We start from the raw sequence: 17694 nt of genomic DNA, 5'->3' as shown, positions 1-17694 counted from the left end.
TAAAGAATGGAAATCTCTCCAGACCTGGTCACAGGTACATGTCACCAAGAGTTTTGCAAGACTGGTCAAGAATAAAGGATTATTACTGGGTTTTTTGTTTTGTTTGGGTTTTTTTTAATTGAACAATGGCAGGACCCTGATCCTGAATGGACTGATTATCTTTTTGAAAAAAGAGACAAAATCTGTTTGCAGGCTACTTGGCAAATTGGCTACATGACCACCACACAGTACTGCGCTAGTCTCTCTCTCCTGAATTACTGTTGGCTGGAGTTTCCAAATGTCCTCTGGGATGACAGAGAACAAACACAATGTTGCTTATGCAGCATGTTATATGCAGTGTCTTAATCAGCCAATCCTGAATAACAACATTTCAATTTCTCACAAACAACAGCACAATCTGCTATTCACATACTGGATTTTAGCTTTTACCACTAAAATAAAACCTCCATCGCACCAAAAAAGAGACATTTTAGGACAGGCAAGGCATATTTTCCACATCAATTTACTTCCTAGTACATTTGTTCTGGCTAAGGATATAGATTCTAGAAAACCAAAAATGATAACAGAAAGAGGCAGAAATAGAAAGGTCTCCCTAAAATAGTAAAATATCTGTTTCAGAGGCAACTCTTCATGACCAACAGAGGTAGTTAGAGATTTAGTAAAATGTGAATAAAAAACATGCAGTTTCACAATCCATTTAAGTCAATTTAAGGGCACATTAAAGCCAAATCGTGCTGTCTTTTCTTACAGTCCCTGCTACCTCCCTCACCAATCCTCATCAAAATCTGCATGAAGTTGAAAAAGATGACTGATCCAGTCTAAAAGCTCACTGATGCCAGAAGTGTGGGGCAGTTGCTACATCTCCTTTCTCCACCATGTCTGGCCATGCAGTCCTGCCTTCTCCCTTGCACTGTCTCTGACTCTTGCTGGGTCTTTGCTAAGTTGATTCAACTCACTAATGCAGCAGAACACAATTGTCCTTTTCTCCTGGATTTGTCTTCTGCCAAGTCAGTAAACTGAATGAACTCACGGAGAGGTCTGATGAGTCCCACAGCTGGTTAAGGTAAGTAGTATACCCACAAACCAAGCGTAAGGAGGACAGACCAAGGAGGGATAAGAACCTCTCTCTTTTCTCGGCAGTAAGAGAAATCTTGAAACAGCTCAAGCCCTCTCCCATAAATTCGCCCTTCCACTTCAGTGAAGATATTCTGTAAGACTTGAGAAGATGCATGGGCCTGGCTGTTAACCCGTGTACCTGTTCTAATAGAGGAGACCGGAAAGCTTTAGCTGATAGACAAAAGAAAGAGAGTTAATCCACTTAGTCTCCATTAGGAATTTTTTAGGTGTGGCTATGGCCAATCTTTAAGTCTTTCTATAGAAGGTTTACACTCTGTACTTCCATGACCTTTAAGTATTATGAGCAGCCATTAGCACTTCTCAGCAGAACAATATTAATACCAGAGTGGACAAGGAAGTAGATCAAACCTGATTGAAGTGAATAGGGTGGAGGAACACAAGTCTGCAGGTCTGCTGCTGCTTTGGCTCTCCCAGAGACTCCTCGCATGGAGAATATTTCACAAACAAGAAAAAAAGGGATCCAATCCCATTTTTCTTCTTTTTTTTTTTTTTTTAAAGACTCCAATCCATGTGTAGGGTGCTAAAACACTAGAAATGCATTGCTTCTTTCATCCTGCACTCTCCATGCTCCCCTGCAGGGACTGAGTACAACTCAGGGCAAAGCGGGGTACTGGCAATGCAAAAACCCCACAATCCGGTCGAGCAGAAATCAATTGTCTCTCCACAGTTCAGCACAATCCCATCAACGGGTGCGGGTTAGTTTGTTTGTTTTTAGTTTAACTCTCTCACAAAATACTCCAATAATTTCTTTCTTTCTTTTTTTTCTTTTTCTTTTTTTTTTTTTTTGGTGACTGTTTCTTGTGTACTACAGCCAAATGCACCCCTTGTTCCTCTTATTCCTCTGGAATCACTCCAAATGTGAAATGGAAAGCAGCCTGTCAGTGTCCCTCCTGCAGCCACCGACCAAAGACACTGCCCTGGAGCTCCCAACACTTCAGGCCATTTCCAGGGGGTTACGTTTCCCTAAGGATTCTCACTCAATGGGAATGTCAGAAACAAGAACTGAACCCACATCACAATCAGACTTTTTCCAAGCTGAAACTACATTCAGGCTATTACACAGATTCCATTATATTATCCATCGATTAATGCCTTTTGCAGCACAGCAAAAGCAGGGAGTATGTGTTTTTCTAACACCTATGGGAATGGCTTTCCCTTCCTGTGGTTGCAATCAGGAAAGCACTTGAGCTAACTGTTCCTTGGCGGAAGTAGCAGCGGATTTCCAAGTCCATGTGAAGCACTTGCACAGTTGTCCTCATCACCGCTTTTGAAGGTATAGCTACGTAAGCAAAGCAAGAGGGAGTGTGGATTTACAGCCCATCCTCTGTCTGACGGGACTGCCAGTGTGTGCTCTTTTTGCACAGTACTGGCAGATAGACTGGCCTGCTCATGGAAGAGGAGTAAACTGTTTTGCACCACCCATGGGGTAAATTCTGCGGCAAGTGTGTGCCCCACGGACAACTATCGTGCAGCACAGAAGCTGCTGTAAATCTATGCTTCACCCCATGGCAATTTAAACACTGTGATCGTAGGTAGCACCGTGGCATCTCTATTGGAAAGTTCTCCCCAGCTGTTTTACAGACGGAGAGTTAAGACCAAGCTCCTTGAATGCTTCTGAAGACTTTGACATCTAAATTGGCCACCGCTTTAGGTACTGACTTCACCGACGAAGCATTAGCAGTCATGTGTTGTTACTGTAAAAAAAAAAAAAAGAAAAGAAAAGAAGAAGAAAAAAGCAACAGTGCTACTTAAACTGTCAAGCAGTCACTGCCATCCCTGGCAGGAATATGTTGTTCATTCTTACTTTCTGCTCTTTCTTCTTAGTACCAGCACAAGCATTTCTGCATCTGCACAATGAAATTAATTAACTGATCTGTCTGAAAAAATAATCATGTTCTTCACTTCCAAACCACTACCCTTGCTCACTGGCTCATCCTGACAGCAGGCATTTCCAGGGAAAATTGTGTATTATGCAAACATAATGTGTATTATATTATATGTATATAACTTAAGCAGGTCAAGTATAGAAATACATTGCAGACTTGAAACTGAGCTTTACGATGCAGATTCATCTGCTAAATTCAGATCATTGCTGGCTCAAACTTTTAAGTCTTCCTGTGAATAAAAACAAAACCAGTCAAAAGCTATAGGTTTTGCCATCATATTTCTCCTGGATCAGACATTTTAATCTAAAAAAAAAAAAAAACCATAAAACCTTCACTTGGTCATTCCCCTCAACTGATCCTACAAAGGAGGTGAAATGTAAAGACAGCAGAGCAGAATCCTGCTTTCACTGAATGAAGTAACAAAAGAACTGGGTTAACAGCAAGAAATCTCTGGCTGTACAGTAAACTTCAGGCATAAAACACAAAGCTACAAAAAATAAGCTACTTTTTGCATAAACTGGAGACTAGGTTACACAGGTGAGACTTTGTTTGCCCTATTTGGAGTAAAATATAGGATAAAGTGCACCTGCTGTTTTAAATAGCTTCTGAACATTCTTAACTCTGTGTTGACATATCCTCTGAAGCATCAGTTTAAGAGCTCTCCTTGCCTAAATCGTGCATTCACTGGGGCAGGAATATCATTTTCTTATATTCTTACTCAGGATAGGATGCAAGGAGAGGACTTAAAAGGGGAAAGAAAGCAAAGCATTTAAAAAAATAAAACTTTTGCTATCAAGAACTTAACAGTAAGGACAAGCAAGCATTAACACATAACGAGGCAGTTAGGTTCTTGAGAATGCTCCCCATGAGAACAGCCAGAGCATTGCTACTGATTTATCAAACAGGAGGATAGAAGACCCTAAAAACACATAATTATGTACCTATGTAGTCCTGGACATTCAAACAAATAGTCCAGGTTAAAAATAAAGACTGACTGCTTTCTTCCTCAAAGGAAACTTGCAGCCATGTCAAGCGATTTACAAAGACTGTATTGCTCTACAGACATAACCATAACTGTTACATGACGTTTAACAATTTTGCCCTATCTCCACCACAAAAATCTAACCAGCCCTGAGAAAAACAGGGAACAACCATGCCAGAACTGGCATGACCTTTGACCTCAGTATATTCCAATAGTCAAAGAACAGACAGACCTTTACATGAAGTTTCATCGCAAAAGCTGTTAAAATGATACAGGCTACAGCCATCTTCTAAGTGCCTACTTCAACAGTAATAGGGTTTTGTTGTTGTTTTTTTACAAGCTGTAGATCTCCAGAGCTTATACTTCAGTGGAAGAGAATATGGGATTGTACTGGACCTCTTGCTACAGATTTGTTAACTGACTTCCCACTCCACAGATACCTTCTTCCCTTACTTACGGCTACCATGTCCCACCGGAAAAGAACAGCACGTCATCTCTGGGGCCTTTTTCAGCACTGAGAACGCTCCAGGGAGAGGGAACTCGCCTTCTTCTTTGCCTGATCTTGTTAATAAAAGAGTGTCTGACTTTGAAATAGCTCTAAAAACATTAGACCAAATTTTGGTCTGAGACATTGAAGGAAGCCTGATTTTAAATGCTGACAGGAGGAAGAAGACAGACAGCTTTTCCAAAAACAGCTGAGCTATAAACATCATCATGTGAATTCAGGCATTCATAGTTTGAATACGTTTTAGCAATATAAGCTAAAAGGTGTTATGCATTAGGAAAATGTACCTATGTTTATTCCTCCCCTAAAAGCAAAAAGAGATGAAAAGCAGTCAGCCTGGCTTTAGTACCGCTACAGACAGCACAGGTAGAGCCTTGTTCTGTCGGTCTTCTCAGATCATCTTTTGGGGGACAATGGTCAAAACGGCTTGGTCCACCTATCGCAGTAGCTAACCTATTTCTATCGTGCTCTGAGGGGATATCACCGTGTGAGGGGAAGACAGAGACTGATGCTAGCCATTTCACCATGCGCTGCTCAGTAGCATAGCTGGCGCTGGAAGACAGTCTGATATTGTGGCAATGAGTGCTGGACAGGAACCAGCTGCGGGAAGGGCAGGAAGAAAGAGAGAATCCCTCTGCTGAAAAACGTGATCAGCAAGAACCATTTCCCTGACGCAGATGGAAACTAAAGACATACAACACAGAAGACTGAATTTTGCTCACAAGTCTGAGATTTAACTGATGGTCAAAACCTGAGTGAAAAAGGGACTCTTCCCCTAGCCACATAAGCTTTCTGCACCTGATTAACACCACTCACGTGGAATTCCTCTGCAGGCAGCTAGCTACCCATGTGACTAAAGTTAGCCCTTGATTTACCTGCAGCACTACAGATTTATGTTCTTCCTGTCCAGCACTCACTGTGTTAATTCAGTAGTTCAGGTAGGCAAGCCACTCAGTACACCATCTCTCCTTTTTCCTCTCTCACCACATTTTATTTGGTTCTAAAATGAAAAGGGGGGAGAGCATGGGAGGTTAAAGTCAAGTCTGTGGAGGATTTCTCCTCCTCAGATTAGGATTTAATTGTATTCCTAGTGAGTCCCTTCTGGTTGCGCTTGGTCTTTCAGATGAATGTTTCATCAATATGATTAGGATCACATCCCTCAGTCTAGTCTATTTACACAATCTGTTGTGACAGCTCAGAGTATAGTACTCCCTAAAGGAAATATTAGATACCACCCTATCATTTTATTCAAATCATATTTTGCACTCCACACTATCAGTCTAATGTCATTCTCTCCTGGATTATATATTTGTGATACCCAGCAAGCACTAAAATCCTTCCAATAAGGATTAGATTAATATTTATATTAGCCATCCTCATATTATTACAAACAGGGCTATGGATACTTCTGAGGAGGAAAAGAAGGGGATGCACATACAAAAATTAGAAAGGGGGGGGTAAAGGTGGGGAGCAAAACACCGACCGCGAAGGCGCGCGGGTCGCAGCAGCCTCCCCGCAGGGGCGGTGCCGGGACACCGGCCCGCGGCTCCGGCCGCCTCCCGCAGCCGGCCCGGACCCCGCGGCCGCCCCGGCCGCGCCAGCGGCGCCTCCCGGCGGCGGCCGCCCCGGGAGCCCGGCCGCCTCTCCCGGCCTCCCCGTGCCGCCGCCCCGGGGGGGCCTCGGCGGAGGGAGGCCGCCGCGGCTGCGGCTGAGGGCGCCGGCCGCTCCCCGCCGGTACCGTCCCTGGCGGCGGGGGGGGAGGCGCCGCGGTCTCCTGCCCTCAGCAGCGGGGGACGCGGTGGGGCCCGGAGCCGGCGGGAGGCTTGGCCCCGTTTTGGGGGGGGGGGGGGGGGGTTGCGAGGCGCGCGGGCCGCTTCGGCCCCTCTGCGCCGCCTCGGGGCTTGTCCTGGGCCCGCGGCCGGGAAACAACCGTGTCCGGGACCGCCTCGGATACAGGCAGCGGTTTTGCTCACGGAGGGGAGGAGGATGGAGGATAGCAAGCCCGGGATGAAAAGGCGAGCGGCTCGCCGCGTTACCGCTTGCCTTGAGGAAGAGGGGAAAGAAATTCAGACTGAAAGTAAAACCCCGTCAAACTTGAAGATTAAAAAAAAAAAAAAACAGAACAAAACCCTTCTGGCTGCGCGTTGGCAAGTTGCGGAGCGGTGCTGCTCTGGGTGCTTTGGTTTGGCCATTAATTCACTGCTGAGAGCAGTGATTTGCTTTGCTCGCTAGCTTCATGCGAAGCGCATAAAATACCTGCTCTGCTCCCAGAGAAATGGGGCTGCCGTCGCTGAAACGTGCACCTTCCCCATACGACCCCAGCAGCGGGAAGCGCCGAAGGGTCATTTCGTTTTTCCACGCGGGTCTTTAATATCCGCAGGAAAGTTCGGGATTGGCGCCGAGGAATGAAGTTTCGTTGAAAAATCAGAAGGGAGCCCCGAGGTGTCAACGCCAAGAGCGCGCAGAGGAAAGATGATGAGCTTTCCGAGGGGGTCTGTTAACGAAAAAAAAACCCCAAAATCCTCTCTGAGCAGCCGTTTGAAACCGATCCCCTTTCGGGGAAAAGCCTGTCCCTGCTACAGCTATTTACCCGCCTAGAGTCGATGTATTAAATATTAAAAAATGCCATGTATGCAGCTCAAAGAACCTCTTCCTTCGAACAGCGTGAAAATACCCAGGTTAATTGTTAATTCAGAGGAAACGGAATCGAACGGTTAAAAACTCAGTTCGTCCCTTTCACGGGGGATTTGGGTCTGGCTAATTGTAAGGGAGATAATATCTTGGGGAGCAGAATCTCTCACTTGGCCAAAGTAACTGGCGAGAAAGCAGATCATGCATTTGCCTGAGAAGTGAAACAAGTAGCAAGTGAATTCCGGTTAACATCCGAGGAAGTCCAAATTTTCTTTAACCGAGAACTAGATTTTGCAGCTTCGCTGAGCAGACTTAAACTGTTTGCCTCTTATTGCACCGTATCGCCTACAATCGTGCAAGCAACTATTGTTTTTTCTGTAGGCTGTGTTTTTACCCCAACTACTTCTTCTCCAGTACAGCTCGTTTCACAGTTGCACGTAGTTTTCATGTAAGAACTACCGAAATAATAGCAACGAGTCTGCCGCGCTGGTTATTTTACAGCCTTTTCTGCTCGAAAGCTGCAAGACGGAGTTGTCAGACCTGGGTTGGGTACATCTAGCTTTCTGTTTGGGGAGGCTTTGCACGTTTTTCAGCACACGCACTCGCTCCCTGTCGGTCTCTGTGCAGCCAGTTTGGAGAAAGAGGGGAGATCTTCTTCGGGGTCTCCCCCTCCGTCCAAATCCGCGATAAAGGATCTGCAGAGGACCGTCGGGTCTTTTTACTCAGTGTGTGCTGTTTGTCTCGGTAAATCACATTACGAAGCAAAGTGCAAGGGCAGTTAACTTTATCTTCTGCTAATGTAAACAAATAAGCATCCAGTTCCTTGATCTTTATTTAAATACAGAGCTGTTTATCAGTGTCATCCTATGAAGATTAATTAGATACCTTTATTCACAATTTGGTGTCTGACACCCCATTTTAGGAATGCATTATAATCACAAGGTGTTAATTGGGGCCAGGCAGGCACTTATGTTTCTATTAAACAGTGTGAGGACTTTTCACAAGTATTAAGTTTTTTTTTTTTTTTAAACTGTGCAGTGAAAAAATATACCGCGTTTGAGAACCGAGTGCTGCGGCATCGCGCTGCCGAGCGCAGGGCAGGAAGGTTTTGCAGCCCCGAAAAGCGGCCGCGGTGCCGCCGCAATGCCATTGCACCCCGGGGCAGAAACGGCATCCTGCCAGGGCGCTTTTCCAGGGGAACAGAGGGGATATCCCTCGCCCCCCCCCCCCAAAAAAAAAAACAAGAAAAAAAACCACCACTGAGAGATCTGTCCCAGCAGCTTAAAAAAACTTTGTCTCCTTCTGCTCCAAATCGGACATGGCTAGCTGCTCCTTGTCGAGGCTGGCGGCTCAGGGACAGCTGCTGGGACATCGCCGACGATTTTTCACTTACAAATATACAAAGAGCCGGTAAAGGCTTGAGCCTCGCAGCGAGGATTCAGCAGCTCGTCGGTATCTGCGGGGAAAGCCGCTGCGCTGCGCTGCCTCCCCCCTGCGCGGCGGCGGCGGGGAGCCCGCCCGGGGCCCATGCAAATGCGCCCTGATTGCGTTAGTTCCTCGGGGAGCTGGGGCTTATGTTCCTTGCAAGGCGGGCATCGCTAACAGCTTAATCCCATTACTGCCTGCATTTCCTCAGGAAAGGTCCTGCCGCACCGGGAGCCTGGCCGCAATTGCTCGGCGAGGAGGGGCTCTCCCCCGCCTCCCCCAGCCCCGATAAGCGCGCAGGGGAATCGCCGGCCGCATCCGGGAAAAGGAGGGGTGGGAGGCGGCGGGCCCGGGAAGGACGAGGCCCCTCGGGGTTTGGGCAAGCACGAACATGCCGAGGCAGCCAGACGCAAAAGCGCCCCAACCCCCTCTCCCCGCGGGCTGCGCCTCCCCACCGCTGCTCCCCACCGCGCCGAGGAGCTGCACCACTGCAAAAGCCCCGGCCCTGCGCTCCCCCCCCCCCCCCCCCCGCAGGGTCACTCTGCCGCAGGAAAGAAGCAGAGACCCACCCCCACTCTTAGCCCTGGCACCACCACATTTATTAAAAATTACTACTATGTACATAGGAAAAAAACAAAACCAAGCTTCACCGGGAGAAGTTTGTGTGCCAGCGCTTGAGGGTTGATCAGTTTAAAATGGCTGAAACTAGAGATAGGCAAGAGAAGTAGGTAAGTTACATCACTTTCAATTTTGTACAGGGCAGCTGAAAAAGTCACTTTACCTACACGTAAATAGAAATCTGTAAATGATTTTTAGCAATGCATTTGCAACGCTCTGTATGCTAAGTTTGATTAATCAGAAAAAAATGCCTTAAGAACTTCCAAGCACCACAGGAGGTCCTTCCAACTGAACTGCTATAGGTAGACTATTTATACATTATTCCACAATATTCTACAGTGTACCTAGACAAAACACAACTGTACACTTTGATTTTTTGCCACCTCAACAAAGGTTAGGCTTTTGGAATGGAAGCATGTTTTTTCTTATGCAAGTCCTAGACTAAGTAAAGTCAAATTTGGTCACTGTAACCCCATCAATAGCAACAAGAGCTTCAAGTCAAATCCCGCCTGGCATGCAGGCCTTATTTTGACCATCTTTGCCAAGGAAAACCCTAGCTGAGCAACATCCAACTTGGCCAACTGTGCTGCAGCTCAGTCTAAAGCAGGATGTAGCATTTGTGCAGTCCCCCCCCAAACCAGCCCCCTTTCATCAAAAGGGCAGGCGAGGAAGAAAGGGGAACTGGGGATCCAAACTCCCTCTTTCCTGCTCAGGAGTGCATAGATTTCATCAGGCCTCTGAGCCAAGTCAAACTGTACACTTTAGTGTCTCCAGTAAATAAGCCACACTGTAAAAGTCTAGGCTCTAGCTTCCATGTGTGGTTCCTTCTAAAGTTAAGACTTCTGTTATTTGTTCTCTCCCTACTTGGTTACCTGCAACAGTCAAAAGCTTTGGCACCTTCTTTAGAATTGCACACAACAATTCAAGGTGGAAGGCAAGAGTCTTTTTGGCAATTGTAATGCAAAAAAAACCAAGGCCACCCTGAAAAAAATTAGCCAATTGGAATAAAAGAATGCTTTAAGAACTAGTATAGAATGCATAGTAGCCCATGCCTTTTGAAGTGTCTTTGCTATAGTCCTCAGTATTAATGTCCTCACATTTCATAGTTGGGGAATTTTCATTGCTTGAAGTGCTAGGGGAGAGTCGTCTTCTCTTACAAGCACCTGTGTAGACCCCAGAATCATTTGAATCTAGAGACTTTATGGAGGGTGGAGTCTCTATCCAGGATGAGCCAATTTCTTCTTTGACCTTCTCCTTGGAAAGCTGGTCTTCAGAAAAACCTGGAGGACTTGTTCGGGAGGTCCAAGGTAATCCCGTTGTCATTTTTCTCTGGTAGGAACCTCTGCTCCCCCAGCCTGCCATGGATGGAAATGTTGGATCAGGGTAATATCCCAGAGCATGGGATGTCTGAAGGGGAAGGGATTTAATGCTGTATGGGAGCAAGGTGCTAGGAGAATACTCCGTCTCGTAAGAGTTCATGTCCAACTTGTTGGCACTGGGCTGCTGTACAGGAGTAACGAACCACCGCTGAGGAGGGCTGGCTACCTCTTCGTTCTGCTGCGGAGAAAGCAAGCCATTTGTCTGAGGTACCGTTCTCTCGCCATTGTAAAACCTGGCAGGGGGCAGGTTGTTGACAAACTGTTCTTGGAAGAAGGGTTGCACGCTGTATCGGGCGCCAGGGACAATCTGGTGGGATCTAGGAGAATCCGTGGGAGATGGAGTTAATCTGTCATTTTCTGAAGCTGTGTACATGCTACAACATAAAAGAGAAATACTGAGTGTTGTTCTTTAATTCCAGGTGTGGTACTAAAAAAACTGAACAGGAAGAAAAGTTTCACTGAATCAGAATCATAACAAGGTTTAACTGGAAGCCCATTTTTATTTATCTGTTTTAGGAATTTGCATTGTTGTTCCTAGACAAAGGCATAAATTTTTAAGCACCGCTGCTACATGTATACATTGTTCTCAGCCAGGCAACCCATTTTAAGTGAGGCACAGCATTTTCCTGAAAAGCCATACTTGGGTATATACAGCTTTGTAGGCAGGATGAGAGCACTAGACAAATCTTCTGGTGGCAATTTGAAGTCAACTGCTCTGTGGCTACACTTGATACACCATTGCTAGTCTTCAGGCCAGGAGGATTTGTCAGTACATTTAACCAAAATTCAGAAACCTGCTAGAAGACGGGTGATCAAGACAATGCATTAACTACACAAATTATCTCCAGACAGAGGTTTGATGTCTTTGAAAGCATTGCATCAGCTACCAAAGCTGCCAGTGGAAACATTACTACTTCAGAATAAATGAAGAATGCTTCAGAAAAACTCTTCCATGCTACTTCAGTTATTCCCCCTCTATATACAAATATTCAGACCAGAATGTCTCCCCAAAGTCAGTTACAAGAGAAGACAAATGTACTTACGAGTCATAGTTGTCTCTGAAGCCTTTCGCAAAAGGATTATGGTCAATTTTGAGCTGGGTAATCTTAAAAATGAAAGCAGAATATAGTAAGATGAGATGTTGAACCCACACCACTTTGGTTTATTAATTCTCATGTTATACACCCATGCTTACATCAGTGTTTTGATATGCTGTAACTGCTATGAATTGCGTTTCAGGAAAAATAAATGTTTGAGTCTTTGAAGAATCATTCAGATCTTCAACACCATCTTCAGTCACTTCTACAATATGAAGCCGAGGTTGGTATTTGTGGAGAGACTGCAATACTATCATCTAGAAGAAACCATGCAAGATATGAGTTTTTCAGACGAATCACATTTAACATCAACACTTACAAGAAAAGTCAGGCTATAAAATAGATCTTTTAATCTTCTGACTTGGGAACAAAGCAGTTTTAACTCTTGGTAGGAGACAATTCACACACTGTAGACCTCACCTTAACTAAGTTACTAACATACTAAACTCTGTAAATGCAGGAAATCAAAAAGCTGTAAGCTAGACTCTCATTTTTGCTTTACTCTGGAAGAAACATTAGCTAAAGACAAGGAAATCCACACATCTATTTCTGATACTGCCTCTTCTTTTGAAGCTGGTTAGAAACTAAAAGGCTCACAATCCATTTCAAGGAGGCGGCAAGTCACAAAACCAAGGATGTAGCAGCCCACCTGGCAGAGCCGTGAGCCCTCAGCGCTGCCTGGCCGAGCCGGGGACAGTGCACGGAGGCTGCTCCCCGCTTACCTGCGCGTTGTTGTTGTTGGCACCTTTGTTGTTCGTCAGCTTCAGCTTCCCGAATGAGATCTCCTGCCTCATCCAGTGAGCCCCGGTGTTGGGCGATTCGGGGTGAACGTAAACCTTGTTGCCTGGGGGGAAAAGAAGAAAATAAGTGAATAAATGAGGAGCCAGGCCCAGAGGCCTTGCGGTGCCTCGGCGCAGCAGGGCAAGGCGGCGAGCAGCCCGGCGAGGAAAGCGCGCTGCAGGACGCGCTCGGCGCCCGGGCCGCCCCGCGGCAGGACGCCGAGAGGGCGGGAGCGCTTCCCCGGGGGCCTCCCGAGCCCGCACGTACCTTGCATGTTGTTGTCGGCTTTGCCGCAGGTCACCCACTTGCCCCCCTGGAAGCGCCAATGATTGGGGTCTGCCAGCACCACCTCCACGAACACGTTGTAGTGCGCCGTGGGGTTCAGGCCGGTGATGTTGAAACTCAGGAAAGGGAACATGCGCCTGCAGAGGGGAGAAAAGCACACCGCATGGGAGCCGGCCCACGGGCAGAGCCGCGGCCAGCCCCGCGCCTCGGCGCGGCCCCCTCCCGGCCTCGCCTCCCCCTCCGCGGCGACACGGAGAGCCGCTTTTCGCGGAAAGCGGCCCGGCCGCTGCCCGTCGGGTCCCGGAGGCGCCCCGGGGCCACGGCCGCGCTCCCCCGCCGCGGGGCTCCCTCCCCCCGAGGGGCCGCCCCCGCCGCGTCGCTTACCGGCCCTGCTTGGTGATGATCATCTCCGTCTGGTGCCGGTGAAACTTGAGCCAGAGGGGCCGGTTGCAGAGGAAGACCTGCGCCCGCAGCCCCGGCCCCGCCGCCGGCACGCCCAGCGCCCCCAGCCCGCCGCAGGAGCCGGCCGCCGCCGCCGGGTAGGGGCCGTAGAGGGGGCCGCCGCCCGCCGCCTGCCCGTACTGGTAGCCGCCGCCGCCGCCGCCAAACTGCGCCCGGGCGCCGGGCGGGCAGACGGCGCCGGCGAAGCCGCCCGGCGACAGCACCGAGCCGTAGGGGTAGCGCGCCCCGGCGGGCGGCTGGTACACGGCGCCGTGCTGCGCCGCCGCCGGGTAGGGGAAGAGCGAGCAGGGCCCCCCCAGGTCGGCCCCCGGCGGCCCCGGCGACTGCAGGTAGTAGCGCTCGGGGCTGAGGCTGTCCATGGAGTAGCGGGCGGCGGCGGGCGGCAGCTCCTCCTCGCCGCACGGCGCGGGCTTGCGGCCGTCGGGCTTGGGGGCGGCGAAGGGCGGCTCGCCCGCCTCGGCCTCCCCCAGCATGGCCGGGCCGGCGGCCGCGGCCGGGAACTTCTTGGGCGCCTTGTCGAGGTCGAGGCGCGGCGGCGAGCCCGAGCGCGGCGGCCCGCGGGCCCCGCCGCTGCGCCCGCCGCCCTCCAGCGGGTAGAAGGGGGCGCCCGGCAGGGCCCCCGCGGCGGCCAGCAGCGGCTCGCCCAGCTGCATCGGCTGAGCCGCCGCGCAGCACCCGGCCCGGCCGCGCAGCGCTGGGCTAGGGCTCGGCCCGGGCGCTTTATACCGGCGCGCCGGGCTCCTCGGGCCGCCGGGGAGGGGCTTGCGCGGGGCCGCTTCCTCGCCGCCCCTCCGCCCCCGCCGGCCCATTGGCTGGGCAGGGTGACACTAATTTAATTAGACAGCTACTAATTGGAACAAGTCACCTGTGACTCTGGGGTGCCCCCCCCCCGAACATGCAGGCCCCCGCCGGCGGCTCCCCACGGGGCGCAGCCCCGCGGCGGGGGAGAGCCAGCATCCCCTCGGTGGCCGCCACGGAGAGCCCTGCCTTCACCCCCCCCCCCCAAAAAAAAAGACCTCTTGCCGAGGTGACAGGGCCTCCCGGGTACCTGGCCGCTTGGTCGCGGACCGCAGGGGCCGCGGCGGGGAGCGGGGAACGGGACGGAAAGGGAAAACGGGCGGGAGGCGAGCCGCCGGCCCGCTGCGACGGGGCGGCCGAGACCGCCGCCCCGGCCCTCTCGCCGTTCAAACAATTCAGCTTGCGCCTCCGCTGAGCCAAGTAGCCGCCTTCCTCCCCCCGGCTCCCTGGGCAGCATCATCACCATGGGGGTGACACGGACTGACTCATTGCACCTTATCAGGCACGTCTCTTTGGAAACCGGAGGGGCTGACTCGCGACTTCATTTTTTAGGAACTCCGCGCTAGGTTTCTTGCAATCCCCTTTCCCCCTCAGCACCCCCCACCCCGCCGCGGGGAAGGCAGCATTGTAATTCAGCCGGGTGCCAGGCTGCACGTTACGCGAGGTAATCTGCTTCTCGCTTTTTCTCAGATCGGAGCCTTTTGCCCGGACGGGTAAGGGACTGCCACTCGGGAAGATTTAGATGCCCGTGCGATTTCGCGGAGCGGACGGAGCCTGCGGTAACGACTTGCCGCTAGAGACCCGCAGCCCCTCGCCCCCCGCCCGCAGCGAGCCAGCTCGCACGGAGCGCTGCAGAAACCTGCCTCCTCCTCCCGGCTGAATCTGGACGCAGACCCCACAGCGGCCGGGATTTCGTTGCAGGGTGGAAGGATCCGCCGCGGCTCGGGCAGAGAGCGCGGCTCCGGGCGGAGGAGCTGTGCCCGCCGCCCCCGCGCTGCCGCGGAGCCGCTCCGCGCCCCGCGCCGCTGCCGCGCAGCGAGGCGACGCGCGTTAGTCGCCAGCAATGAACCGCGCCCCCCCCCCGTGGGGGAAGAGGCGCGCGCGGGGCTCTGCTTAAATTCCGCCCCTGCGCAAGTGTGGCGCTCAGCGCGGCGCTGCCGGCGGTCCGCGCCTGCCGGGTGCCTGCGCCCCGGGGCCGCTTTCCTGGGAGATTTTGCCCAACTTTTCTGACGATCTCGTCCGCCTGAGGAAGACAACAAAAAAGTAGCCGGGAAGCCAGGGGCCGCGGCACGAAGCGGACCGGCCGCTGCGCGCTGCCGCCTTCCCCGGGCTCCTGGCCGGCAAGGTGGCTGCCTGCATCGCGGCGGGGAGAGGAGGGCAAAGGCGGCCCCGGCAGCCCTGCTTTGAGAGCAAAACAAAACGGGGAGCAGCCTGCAAAGTGCCGCTAAGGCTTAGCCTCCCTTGGCCTTCCCGCGGCCGGCGGGCCGCGGGGCGGGCTCGCCGACGGGCAGCTCCCGCCGCGGCTGCGGCTCCGCTAGCGCCGTGGGTCGGGCTCTGCGGTTCCCGGGCCAGGGCAGAGATGGAAGGGCATTTTAAAAAGCTAACAAGTAGGATTCAAGGGAGTGGATTTTACAAAATTATAGACGCGCACGAAGAGGTCCCACGGTTAAAAAGAAATCCGTGCAGGACAGGTGCCGTTTAGTTCAAGATTGCCGCGTTTTTTCCTCCAAAACTCGGGTAACATAGCGTTTAATAGAAAAAAAAAAGTACAAAAGCTTCCAGTGTTGCTCTAGGTTTCCTGCGGATTGCACTGTCTTTTCGGGCGGGGGGGCGGGGGGCCGTTCAGGGAAACCGTGCCCGTCCTGACGACGGACGAGCTTTTCAATTTAGTTCGAAATATGTCTAGGATTAAGCTTTTCCTAACGAATTAAGGTTTCCATCCAGCTCTTTACAGAGTCGGGGTTATTTTCAGACGAGCTCGGAAAAGTGGCAGCCTGGCCTCGCTCCCCGCGGCGGGCTCCCGCAGCCCCGGGAGGCGGCGGCGGGGGCCGGGCCCGGGCTGCCCGGGGAGCCCCATCGGGGCAGGCTTCCCGGGAGCCCCGGTCGCACCGCGGTGCGCCTCGGCCGCGCCGGGATTCGAGGAGTCAGCTTGTAATTTGGGAGGCGGGGGAGGGGGGGTGTTCACCTACTCCGCACGCGGGATCAGAAAAGCAGTGATTTCCCCCCGCAAATTACAGCCGCCAAGTCAATCGCCGAGCCAAGCTCGGAGGAGCCGGTATTCGCCGCCCGGGCAGCGTGCAAACGTGCCCCCCCCCCGGGGACGGGCTGGCAGCCCGGGGGTGGCCGCCCTCGGCCCCCTCCGCAGCCCTGCCCCGGCCGCGCTGCCTCGCCGGGGCCGGCCGGGAGCGTGGCAGTGCGCGGGGCTGCAGCCCCGCGTGGGACCGGAGATTTCTGAATGGGTCCCTCAACCCCTGAGATGTTATCTTACAGATAAGCCTGCAGGAACGGCAGGCTGGTGACACAGAAAGGAGCATGTCAGGTTCGTAAAACTACTCAAATAACCTACAAACCACAAAAAGAGTGTTGAAAGAAAACGGAGGTCTTTGAAGGGTTCCAAATTATCTTGTATCGTTGGGTTTTATTCAAATATACTCTTTGGGTTTATTCAAATAAGGAGCCTCTCTGGCTGTAAAGGAGCTGTTTGTTGTAGAATACCTCATATTCTGCGGTCCAAGTTAGAGCGGAATGAGACTCTGTTTCCTCCACTGCCTTCGGGATGGGACCGAGCTCTTCGCTCCTTCGTCAGAGGTCGGTGTGTCAGAGAAGAGCCCCCACTTCGACAGACCGCTTGAACTCGTGGGGCTGAAACCCTTAAACTGAAGTACTCTGCTCAGTGGGGCCTAAGAGGAGAAAAGAAAGTTGGTGTCCACCCAATCTGTTCTATTAGGCCATTATCCATATATATGGAAACCCCTATATATCCAATATCCTTGTATATATATATGGATATATGGAGATGGAGATACACGCGCAAACACTACTGGGTCGATATGGACAGCTTAAGAATCTCTGTCACCCGATTCAGCTGCCATGCTGCTTGGTCACTGCCTTCTTTTGCCGAAGTCCTGCTGTCTCTACTGCAGGATTTACAGGTCATTATGTTATTTTTCTGAGAGCTACATACATCTGAATAGTTTCTGTGAGATAATATGTTTCCTTGTCTTATTCCCTGATTTTGGTTAAAGTCTAGCTCCCCGTTTTTGGCTCTTCAGTTTGCTAACATCTAACTTGTGAAAGGCTTGGACACTTTCAGCAAGTTTGTATAGGGATTTTTCAGATTTTCTATTTATCCATTCATCCAGTCCGGCTTTTCCTTCCTTTCTTCTTAAACTACGTATTAAGTATCTGGCTAGGCAAAGGAAGGAGGATGCTTTTAAATGCATTCATAGGACTTTCCACTCTTCCACCATCCTTCAATGTCGCTTTTCAATTCACTAAATCAGAGATTTTTTCAGGCGTGGCCAGTCATCTGTGAGTGCCTCCTGTTTTTGGTCATGATGATAGCTTTGTTTTCAGGGCTGTTGGGTGCTTATAGCACCCAGAAAAAAAACAAGAAGGCATTAATATGTCTGGGCAAGGCTCGGGGCATTTCAGTTTGGCACTAAACTTCAGTTGCTATTTTTATGAAGGAGCTAGCTACATCCTTCCA

At 51.1% G+C, this 17694-nt stretch overlaps 1 protein-coding gene across 1 annotated transcript; it reads right to left on the bottom strand.

Moving 5' to 3' along the window:
* Window positions 1-9143: 9143 nt before the first annotated feature.
* EOMES (eomesodermin) lies at window positions 9144-13840 on the bottom strand. The gene is made up of 6 exons (XM_026112653.2): window positions 13110-13840; window positions 12708-12862; window positions 12383-12504; window positions 11759-11917; window positions 11607-11668; window positions 9144-10937 (listed from the first exon to the last, which is right to left on the bottom strand). Exons 1-6 carry the CDS (start codon window positions 13838-13840, stop codon window positions 10202-10204), a joined length of 1965 nt encoding a protein of 654 aa, XP_025968438.2. The 3' UTR covers window positions 9144-10201.
* Between the last annotated feature and the right edge of the window lie 3854 nt (window positions 13841-17694).

The sequence above is a fragment of the Dromaius novaehollandiae genome, chromosome 2 (assembly GCF_036370855.1).
Source record: "Dromaius novaehollandiae isolate bDroNov1 chromosome 2, bDroNov1.hap1, whole genome shotgun sequence".
Classification (NCBI taxonomy): Eukaryota; Metazoa; Chordata; class Aves; order Casuariiformes; family Dromaiidae; genus Dromaius; species Dromaius novaehollandiae.
Note: the sequence above shows the minus strand (reverse complement) of the source record. Positions and strands in the feature narration are given on the sequence as shown.